The sequence below is a fragment of the Gopherus evgoodei genome, chromosome 4, assembly GCF_007399415.2.
Source record: "Gopherus evgoodei ecotype Sinaloan lineage chromosome 4, rGopEvg1_v1.p, whole genome shotgun sequence".
Taxonomy (NCBI): Eukaryota; Metazoa; Chordata; order Testudines; family Testudinidae; genus Gopherus; species Gopherus evgoodei.
This window is the reverse complement of record NC_044325.1, coordinates 104,916,329-104,928,031: the sequence shown is the minus strand read 5'-3', so window position 1 is coordinate 104,928,031 and position 11,703 is coordinate 104,916,329. Positions and strand designations below refer to the sequence as shown.

Below are 11,703 nucleotides of genomic sequence, written 5' to 3'. Positions count from 1 at the left end.
GTTTTTTTAATGACCTAGATAACTGGAATCTGACAGCTTGTTGTGTGGGAGGTCACAACAACTGGCAAATGACAAGCAAAAGATCTGTAAAACAGGTGATGCGGGTTTCAATACCAGGCTTCGTTGAAGTCTCTGGCATCAGCTGTTTTGGTGCCTGACCTTGGAAAACTGATGCCCTGTATAAGAGAATTAAGCCATGCCAAAGCCCTGAAATGAATATTCTGATCAGTAACTGGCCACCTGTTGACAAGGCTAGATAGATTCTATTCATTAGGGGTCATACTGAAGATATACTGTATTATCTGGTTCAGCAGGGCTCTTGGTCATAACATTGCTCTGTCTGAACTGACGTGCTTTCACTTAAAAGGGGTCTGTGTCCACAGATACCATTCATGTGTGAACCAATTAAAGCAGTTGTTTACCACAGTCCTCATGGGGATTGACTAGTGATGCAGTGAAGATCCCCCAGCTATCACCGCCACAGAGCTCATTTACGCCTTTTCTACACGACAGCAATTGTGGAGACCAAATGTCATGTAGTTCAAGCAGAGGCTGAATTTCAGAGCAGCACTTTCTCCCCTAACTCTTGTAAGTTTTTGTGGTAGTTTAAACTCTTGCCCGTTATTTTATTTCATGAGCGTTCCAGGGATCTGTGTAATTTTTTTTTTTTTAAATATCTGGTCAGCATCAAATGCAGGAAACAAGCCCCAACTTGTATTACAAATAAACCACAACTTAAAATGACCAGGAAACATTCATAATTTTTAATTCACACCAGTAATAAAATTGCATTACATTTTTCATAAAATAAAGTTCCAGTTTATATACAGAAATCAGACTGTACAGAGCCCTCCCCCAGACCCCAAAAACTCACAAACATACAGGCAATGCAGTGCTCTCAGCTAAGCAGGCACAACTGTACATCTAAATTTGTAACTGCTTTGTGTTGGGGGCAGGAAAAAAGTACTACAATGTATATAGTCCTTTTTGGGACCAAGAATTAAAAAATATTGCAGGCAAGCTGACAGACGCCCCTCACTGCTTGTGTGGCTGAACGTCCATCCCACAGTGCTTCAGCAAGCAGGGATCGTTATTGAACTTGGGACTCAAAACTTCCATTCAGTTGCCCTTCCTCATAGTCCATCTGACAAAGATCATGTTGTTCTTCAGGAAAATTTGTCTTCCCACGCAAAATCTGAACGTAAAAAAAAAGTTACACGTCTAAATGTTAATTGACATTAACCAAGTGGCAGTATACCAAGGAAAGATGACAGAGGATTAAAGTCTAGAGGTAGCGGATGCCCAGATGGAAAGGAAAGCCCAGATGGAAAGGAAAGTTAACTTCATTATGAACTATACTGGACCGGATTGGAATTTAGAGAGGCAGATTATCGTGGATAGGCACTCGACTAGGAACCAGCGACCAGAGTTCTATTTCTGGCCCTGCCACTGATCTCTAGAGACTCAATCCCTTCACCACCTTGTTTCCCTCTCCTACCTTTTGTTTGTGTTGTCTAGTTAGACTGTAAGCTCTTTGGTGCAGAGGCCCTCTCATACTATGCATTTGAATAGTGCCTAGCACAAGGGGCCCTGATCTCTGTTGAAGCCTATAGTTCAGGGGTTGGCAACCTTTCAGAAGCCGTGTGCCGAGTCTTCCTTTATTCACTCTAATTTAAGGTTGCGCATGCCGGTAATACATTTTAACGTTTTCAGAAGGTCTCTTTCTATAAGTCTATAATATATAACTAAACTATTGTTGTGTGCAAAGTAAATAAGATTTCTAAAATGTTTAAGAAGATTCATTTAAAATTAAATTAAAATACAGAGGCCTCCCCCCGGACCGATGGCCAGGACCCGGGCAGCGAGAGTGCCACTGAAAATCAGCTTGTGTGCCGCCTTCGGCATGTGTGCCATAGGTTGCCTACCCTGCTATAGATACTACCATAATAATCAACATGAAAAGTGATGGAATAGATCCCCAAATAGACATGAGCTTTCAGACTTCACTGAAACCAGGAAGCAAACAGGTTGTTACACAAAATGTTTTAAATGTTCTATGGTATTCAAATTTCCAGGTGAGGCAGTGTTTACACTAATTTACAGGCAGTAAATAGCTATTAAGTCCTTCCTCACCCCCTTATGTACAGTGCTGAACAATAAATAGAAGTTTTTTGATGGATGGCTAGACTCGGTTAACCTTTATCTTCATGTAATGGAGCATGAAGTTCTCTGTCTACCATGTAAATTGTTCTGTTTGTATTAAAGTTGACAGAGAGACTTGTGATATTTAACAATTTTATTTGATCATTAAGGTCAAAAAAGTTGCACAAATATCTGCAAGGTGCAGTTTGACAGCCACTAGGCTCCTCACACCTTTTGTTTGCTATAGATGTAAAAAGTTAATCTAGAATTTTAGGATAATACACACGGTGCTCTTCATTGATCTCCCACTCAAGGGCAGAGTCTGACTTAGCACATGCTAAGTGCATGACAACAAAGCAGGACATAGGCAAGACAGCCTCAGTGTCCTAAGCCAATCCCCCCTACTTCAGGGCAGGTACAGGCAAAGCTGGTAGTGATGCGGACAGCCAGTTCTGAAAGACATATATATGGTGCACACATGTCCAGCCAGCCAGGAACTGGCAGATATGAACTTTAAAGAGGCAAAAACATTAGCCAGGAGTTCGGAGGAGAAATATAGGCCCTACACAACATGAAGCCCACGGAAAGAGGACAACTTTTTCCTCAGCAGAGTCATGAAGCCTTGAAAATGTGCCCCTACTATGTAGGGTGACCAGATGTCCCGATTTTATAGGGACAGTCCCAATTATTGGGTCTTTTTCTTGTACAGGCTCCTATTACCCACCCCTCCCCCTACCCCCGTCCCAATTTTTCACATTTGCTGTCTGGTCACCCTCTAGTCCTGGTCTGGAGTATGTTCTAGGCCTGATATTCTGTGGGTAACTAGAGACTGACAGCCTGCTATCAGACTGGATAGTCTGAATTATAAGAGGAGTGTTTCATCTGTATGAGATCTACTAGATTCAAGCCTCTCCAGCATCTCATACAAGTTTTCCCCTAATGGATGCCTATAAGTCAGCTGATGCCCCGCTTAATGTGTCAAGTCGGTATGGCAAAAACCTGTGGCTTCCACAGTGCGCTTAATTAGTATGGTTCATTGTGTGATTTATCTCAGCACCCAGAGTCTCCTCTCCTAGCCTGCACCTGAAGCCCTCTTTATAATAGTCTGAAATTCAGCTAGCTAACTTTTAACTTTGTATTCCAGATAAGAAACTGCAGATAAGCTGCTTCTTTAAGAGGAAACTCCAGTTAAAGCAGCGTTGCACATGTTCTCCTGAAAATCACGGCCTCACCAATGGATTTGCTGAATATACAAAGTCTATTAGCCAACATTTTCCAGACTGCAACTTAATACACAGCTGCTGACTTTCTGCTACTTAATGTTACTTAAACTGTGACCATAAACCCAAGGAGCAGGAGTACAAAACAATGTCAGCCACCAGCACAACTGCAGCACAGTCAACAGCCGCATTTTGCCAAATCTAGCTGGGGTCTAGAGCAGCTGTAGGAGAGCTGAAAAGATATTCGTAGGATGTGGTGAATGTGGGTTCTTTGAAAATCAGGTGAAAACCAGGCATTGTGGGATCCCATGTTTGTCTCTCACAATGCGCTCAATTACAAGACAAAGATGTTTTTCTCCAACTGCCAGCCCTGAAAATTCAGCATGGACCCAGCAGGAAGTGGAGTTCTTTCCTTCTCATGCACAACTACCAATCAAGATTTAGCAGGCCCGCGTCACACCCATAGAGTTATGTCTGTGCAAACCCAGCAGTTTTCTGGAGGTTGATGTGCGAGGAAAAGGGAACCCAGCCTTCACACTGTGAGTGACAAACTGTTAGAAAAACCTATCTTACTGAGCCAGTTTCATCAGGAATCAGTGAGACATGAACATTGAACCCAGGATGCCATTTTTATAAAGTGACTTTCAGAATAGAACTCACCACGAGAAAAAGACAGGTGAACTGCCTGAAACATCTTAGGATACTGATGTATTAAAATAGTACAGTGATACAAAGAAAATTTAGTAGTTAAACAGTTACCTTCCCTTAAAAAGAAGCAACATGAGTTAGGCCCAGGACACATTTTAGGAATCAGTGTTTTTGACGTGTGTTGGAGCCGATAGCTGATGGAAATATTTCGTACTCAACACTATTAAATAAAGTATCATTTTGCCTTAAAAAAAACCCTCCACTATGCTAAGAATGGAGCCTGGGACTCTGAAAAAGAATAGGGTAATACCAATGGATCCCAAAAAACCTAAATGAGCACTTTGCCTGTGAGAGGCTGCTCACTATTATGAGTTTTGTCCCTGGGAAGGGAGGTGCTGAATTCCTGCCAGCACAGTCACAAAATGGATAGGTCTGCCAATGCTTTCTGGATAGCAATAAGGTATATCAGAAACATATTAAAGACAGAATTAGAAGTAGGACTATGCACCAAAACACTGGGAAATACAGTTTGTCTGCAAGAAAGTACGCTCCCTGTCCAACACACCAACACTAGATGTCACTATAACCTCAGTGGAATAACCCTATTAAACTGGGGACAGCTTGATTTATTGCAGCTGTCAGTATTAATAGGAAGGCATTCTACCCCCCAAACAAATACTACCAGCTTTGTGTTTGATACAGTGCCTTCAATTAAAGCCACCCAAACTACATACCGTGTGTCTGATTCTCCTCAGACATGCACTGCTGGGAGTCGGGTGTAACTCCACAGACTTCAACCAAGTTATACGGATATAAAACAAGCGTGAGAGGGAAGTCCTGTATTCTGATATGTTCTCACAAATGTCACATGAAAGCTAGAAAGGAGGCGTGAGCATGTGTGTGTGTAAATATCACACACATACAACCCCATATTGACTGAAATTCCAGAGTAATTGAAAGTGATGTATCTTATTTTTAAGTGAAATATCAGGCATGTTAACTTGGTTTTGAAGTAACGTGCTTTTCTCCCATTGAGCTTACTCATTCTTCTTTTCCTCCTCTTTTACCACGTCCCTTCACAAATACTAATTTGTGGTTCAACGGGCAGCCTAAGCAAGGACGGGCAAGTTTAAGAATGAACACATGCTTCAAAAAGGGAGACTATGTTACATTTAATGCACTCAGCTTCCAAGACAAGAACTCAACCTTCCGACAAGTGCACCAAAACAAGAGAAAAGCAAGCCCTGAAGTCTTTGCGCACACACACACACACCCATTCAGTCTTTTATAGATACCAATGAGTCAGGCTGAACCCATGTCCTTTCACTGTACACTTTGATATATATTTCTCTCTGCATCTTCCAGTCAGGTGTGGTACAGCCTCATTTAAAACTACCCCACAAGCAGGCCCTATTGCTTATGCAGTAAACTGAAGAGAGCACTTCAAAGTCTCCAAAAAAGGTTTAACCTAGAATAGATTTCTCCTTTGTACCCTCCTCGCTTCTGAGCCTGTCAGAAGTCTGATTTAAGTAACTCTAAGTAATTTGTGCAAGAGAGGGTCCTATTTCTGTCTATGGGTGTTCAGCAAACAGGCTAGATGCTGAAAGACCTCAGAAGCTGTTCATTCAGCTGCATTACAACTATTTCAGAACAGCTGTCTAGTGCTTACTGTGCCTGGATCTGCAGTCCTTGCGTGTGTGCGCGCGCACACACACCCCTACCTCCCTTGGCTCTGTCCTCGAAAAGATTGCAAGACAGACCCAATCTATGTAGGCAACTACAAATAAGACAACCCAGCTAGTGCTAGCAGCTTCTCCGCCTCAGAGAGGTGGCAAAGATCAAGCAGATTTCCTTGGTCCGTTGACAAAAATTAAAAAAGTTTGTGGGTTTTTTAATTTCTGTAATAACTGTGTCCTCACCTCTGGTTGCAGAGTTGGCAGGCAAAGCAGTCCAAATGGTAAACATTATCTCTGGCCCTCATCACCATCTCAAAGGCAGGGATCAGTTTACTGCAGGCAGCGCAATTCCCGGTGGTACCAAAGAGCCTGCCAAAGAAGCACAATCATTAGAAGCCATTTTAATTAAATGGTGGAAGCACTAATTAAGTGTAATTAGCAGTATCAAATACTGTATTGCACCAATAAATAGGAGTTGCAGTATCCATTTCGCTGACCAACCAGTGTGCAGGAACTTGGGATAAAATTGCCTGCTGAGCAAATGCCAATTGTCAAGATGAAACTTCACTGAGTAAATTAGCCCAAGGCTCACAAGCCATCTAATGGAGAAAGGCATTAAAGACACTTCAGTCCTATTTTGCGGCTCACATGATTCAGTCAAAACAAACTATTGCAAGGTTTTATCTCTGAATGTTTTGCTTCCTTCCCCACCCCACTCAGCACCCATTTGCTCTTCATTGTTATCTAACGGAGGAATCCAAGCTGATGACAATGAGCCAGTTATAAAGGGTGAAACACAGTAGACTCACTAACTTTACCAATGGAGAAAAGTCCAACTTACCTCCTGTTTTAAGGAACACACACTTATCTAAAGACAATTGGCAATAATGTTTTACAAAGCCACTTAATAAATTTTGCTAAGACCTCCACCCTCCTCAACCTTCCTGGGAACCAACTAAGCGTCTTACACCAAGGCATAAACAGTACATTCAACAGTTCACTTCAGCTCCTCAGTCCTTGAAGATAGCCCTTCTGCACCGGAAGTTTTGCCACTTTTGTCATGGCTTTTGCTATCTCCCTTCCTAGATGTCTGCTGCTCTTACAGCTCCCACAGGGAGACTAACCAAGAGCTACCGCATCATCCCCCCAGCCCTTGGACAAGTCCCTGAAGACCCATGACCCAGTGCCACTTCCTGGTGACAGGCACGACAGCACTTCTAATTAGATCTATAGGAACCAGTTAGGGATGCATGCAACGAATCAAAGATTTGAATCTTAACTGCAAATAGTCAATATACACTTGTTACTTTCTGTTTAAGAGAAAGCATGTGGAAGGCACCTTCTTTCTGCTGATTGTTAGTTCGACATGCATGTAACATGCACACGTGCGTACATCCTCCTAAAAATATATTGGGCCTAAGGTCTGTATCAATCTTTGGAGTTGGATCTTGTTAATGCCAGTATTTACTGGTTCTACCAGTACAAAAAGGCAAAAAAGCATAGAGAGAACTGTTTGTAGCCTGGTAGAGGAACACTATGTCTGATTTCTCAGCCTACAATTTGCTGAACCAATCAATGCTACTGATCGCTGGACAGTAATCACTGAACGTGTGATGAGATCCTCAAGATAACCCTTCCACTCTCAAGCCTCCTGAGCTATCATGTAGCTTGTTTTTAGCATATAAAAGTCTTACTTCTTGTTTCAGATGTTAAAAGAGACACCCATTACTTTTCTGTTATTCTTGGCTTGAAGGCCACGGGACTGTTTTCAGTGAGAGGAGACTAGACATTTGTGTCTGACACGTTACAAAAAAAATAAAAGTCTATGGTACAGTGGGCCAGTTAAAATAGTACCAGACACACAGCGATGTAAGATCTAAATACTCTTGCCCTCAGACTTCACCACATTAGGGCTGGAATGCCTGTACCGCAATAGACCAAGCAAAATGGCAAAGAGTTTAAATAAGTCTTACAAATAAACAAAGCAAATGGAAACATTCAGCAAGGGCAGGATTTTGGCCTGCTCTTATGATAGCAGGTGAGCCAGCCCTTCACTTTCTTGCATGGGCTCCTTGCATTATGGATTAGTGCACGACAGAGAGAGAGTAGCCTTCAGAAGGCTGCTGCGTCCAGTCCTACACAGGTGGTCAGGGACACTGCAAGAAAGGGCGTGTGTTATTATGGACCAGTAGCAGACTGGAGCAAGGGTGGTGATGCCAGCAGTGGAAGCAGAAGCTCACAGTTCCCTCCCTGGAATGCTCCTGGGCCAGCATAGCTACAATGTCCCTCATTCTGGATGGGGTGCCAATTTATAATTTAGCCCCAAATTTGTATTTTCTGATTCACAGTCATTTTACTTGGCAAAACAGAATGTCTCTATCACTCCTTGGTGTAACCGTCTTCCATCGTATAATTAGAACACTCTTAGTACAGTAGCAGCAGTCAGTTTCAATTTCTCTATTGATAGAGAACTAGCAGATTAGGAGAACAATGACGTCTGCATTTTTAAAATATCCAGAATCATAGGAAACGTTAAAAAAATCACTTAAAATAAAAATCAAACCCAAGCAAGCAGCCCAATACCTTAGGTAAAGAGAATAGTGGAAGTTAATCCTAAATTTGTTCTGTGCATGATGCCACTATTCTTGTGAGCATAAAATATCCATTATTCATTAGCATCACAGTTGTGTGGAGCTCAATCTAAGTTAAATAAAATAAAGGGGCCCCAGACAGAGTTATTTGCATTGTTAAACAAGCAGTTTTCTTCACCCTTCAAATAGGATACTTCTCTACATGGAAATGATGGGCAAGTTTGGACAGATGTTCACTTAATTATTTAAACAGTTTAAGAAACATGAAGATTGTATTTGGCACTGGATTCACCTGTCTCTTTTCAGGGATTGGGGGGTAAACCAAGTGTTAAACAGCTCTGAATGTTTGCATACGAGCTACAGTTCATGTTTTGTCCAGCTGAAATTATGTTGCCTTTTAACGTCTACATAAAACGTATCTCCCAGTTTTTCAGTGTGCTAATCTTGTTCTCTTCCATTAAGTTTCAGACTGCTCTCACCTCCCTTCCCTAACATATGAACATTTCACACACATTCTAGCACTTTCTAATTTTAATCACTTCTCAGGGAACGAAGTAAAGCTCTATATAGTCACTAAAATTCTCAAGCATGCCTGACTTGTAGCTCAAAGATCACAAGCTTGGAGGAAGTGCAGACTGAGGCAAAGAAGAGACGCATTCTTCTACTAAGAATTTGGTCTTTGTTTTTTGGCACGTCCAGCTGCCATGCTCCATACCTCCTCACTTGGAGATCACACGAGGGGCAGTTTGGATTTTTGTTTTTTTAATTTTGGGGGAGAACTCCCTTTCACCATCAATATTTCCCATTGTTTAGTTTAAAAAGAAGCCACAAAAAAGGAAACACATACTCCATCCTCTGGATGCATTCTCCATAGCAAATCCAATCTCCTCTATCCCTCTCCCTCTCTCTCACACACACGCCCCCCATAAGATCCTCAATATTCTCACTGGCATGACACCAGTGGGGAGAAAAAAGTCAGAGACAAGGAAGGTTTTTTAACCTTTCAAAACTCTTTAAAAAGTTAGAAGACAGCAATTTTTAAGTACAGATTTATTCTCTCTTATGTAACAGAAGGACCTCCCCAGCTTGTAAATAAGCTTAGACTATGCAGATTTAAAATTTAACACAATTAAACTTATACCCTGTGGTAGTAATTATGCTTAATGGCTCTTACTCTGAACTTAACCATGTCTATTGTCGTCAGCCAATCTGAAAGCAGGAGTTTAGCCAAGGACAATTTTCTGTAGTTTATAGGCTCACTAAAATCCAGCTATTCTACATTCCGATTAGCTGTTGATGTCATTGTGTATAGTAAAAATTAAAGCTAATTGGCACACAGGAGCAGCAGAGAATATGAATGAATTGAGGGGCAAGCGGGTAGCATTCTGTGGAAGTGCTATGTAACTGCTGGGAAGCGTCTTTTTATTTAAAGACTTAGCTGCTTGTAACAATCTTCTGTACAACATTCTGGAATTCAGCAGCTCTGTGGAAGTACCTTAAACTGACTAAATGTATGGTAGGGGCATAATTACCCAGAGTTCACCTTTTCTTTAGGGTATGAGTGAGGGGCTTATATGGTGAGTATGTGAAAGGGATGGACTTGCCTAAAAGCAACCATCTCCTCCATCATTTTAAACACAGTCTATATTTCCAACTTTCATTCATCCCTCATGAACCAACATTAGATTTGTACCCCTTCCACGAATCTTCCTTCTCGCCCCACTCACATTCATTTATGGTCTAAGCTATATGATAATCTGCACCTCTGTTTCATTATCTCTAAACCTACAAATAGTATCTACAAATGGATTTCTAAATACCTAGCAATACCAAGATTGCCCTCCATCCTGATATTTGCAAACCAGCAGCAAGTCAGGGGCCAGAAAACTCTCCTTTGAAAAGGGATTGAAAAGATTGGGGGCAGTTCACTTTAGGAAAGAGATGGTTAAGAGGGGATATAAAAATGTATATAAAGCACAGAATGGGATAGAGAAGGTACACTGGGACCTTCCCTTTTCCCTGCTGTATAATATGAGAAACAAGGAGGACATTCAGTGAAATTAAAGAGGCGGCAAGTTCAAAACAGATACAAGAACGTACACTTTTTCCACACAAAACATAATCAGATGGCGATAATTATTGTCACAGGATATTGTTGAGGCCACGAATTTAGCAATATTCAAGAAGGGACTGGACATGTATATGGATACCAAGAATATCCAGAGTTATAATAGTTAACAGAAGCATATTTTAGAAGAGAGAGTGAACCTCACGCTTAAACCAATCACTAATAACTAGGGATTAAGTGGTTTCAGTATGAGGAGTCCATTGCCTACCATACTAACCAATATGGTCTCATTTTTAACTTGTACTCCTCTAGCTGCTCTGTAACCATCTGCTATTATGTTATATTTAGATTGTCATCTCTTTGGGGGCAGAGACCATCTTTGTTTTTGCTTGTACTGCGCCTAGCACAACAGGGTCTATGATTAGGGCGCCTTGGAACTTCTACAATACAAGTGGTGGTGATCGTTATAATAAAATTCTTGCACCTTCCTTCGAAGTATCTCACGCTGCTGCTGTCTGAGACTGGATACTGGTTTAGATGCACCCTGGGTCTGATCCAGTGTGGCAGTTCCTATGTCCATTTCTCATACCTTGAATTCATAGTCATGCGAAAGAGCCCTGTTCCTACCAGTTCAAAACATTCCAGCAAGTTGGACCTGAACAACTTACATCAGTGTCTGTCAACTGCACGTGGCTGACACAGATCGAACAACATACGTTTATCATGAGCTGACAAAATACTGAGTATGCAAATAGCTGTAGAAAAAGCTTAACAGCCATTTAATATGATAAAAATGTAAACCCAGTTCTAAAATGCAGAGTCAAGGCTGAAGGATGTCTCTAATCTGTCTTTGTGTGGGTTACGGACGTAACCTGCTCCCACAAAAACTGCATATGGCAAAAATCAGATAGATATTCCCTCTTCCATAATCACTGCTTGGCATGTGGTAAATACCTGTTGGTGAGTGCACACTTCTGAATACAACAGAGTCAATGCTACGTGGAAAGTTGTGTCCATTGAAGGAAAGGAGACATATTTTGACATTAATGAAGTCGGTCAAGTTGTTCTTTCATGATGGTTTCTAGTTCAGTTCCAGAGAATGTTCATTTTATGCCAGAGGGTTTATTACTCATGGACAGCTAAACTGAAGGAGCATAGTATAAAAAGCCCTCCACTTGGGTGGCCAACTGGCATGAAGACTACAGGGCATAAATGTCAGGATTCCTCAAGGGCACACATCTTCAGTTAAATACTTTTCATATGGATTGTTCATTTTGGGTCTTTTGGTCCCTCCCTCCACATTTTAGAGAGTAAGAGATTTACACATGGTATGAAGCTGTCCCACCTGGTGTCAGAAT

The 11,703-nt window shown here is 41.5% G+C and overlaps 1 protein-coding gene across 1 annotated transcript in view; it reads right to left on the bottom strand.

Annotated features, from left to right (window-relative positions):
* Positions 1 to 735: 735 nt before the first annotated feature.
* LMO1 (LIM domain only 1) overlaps positions 736 to 11,703 on the bottom strand; it is a 77,870-nt gene continuing 66,902 nt past the window's right edge. The window contains 3 exon segments of the mRNA XM_030562619.1: positions 736 to 1,155; positions 1,158 to 1,195; positions 5,930 to 6,055. Of these exon segments, the coding sequence (XP_030418479.1) occupies positions 1,091 to 1,155; positions 1,158 to 1,195; positions 5,930 to 6,055 (229 nt within the window). The 3' untranslated portion in view covers positions 736 to 1,090.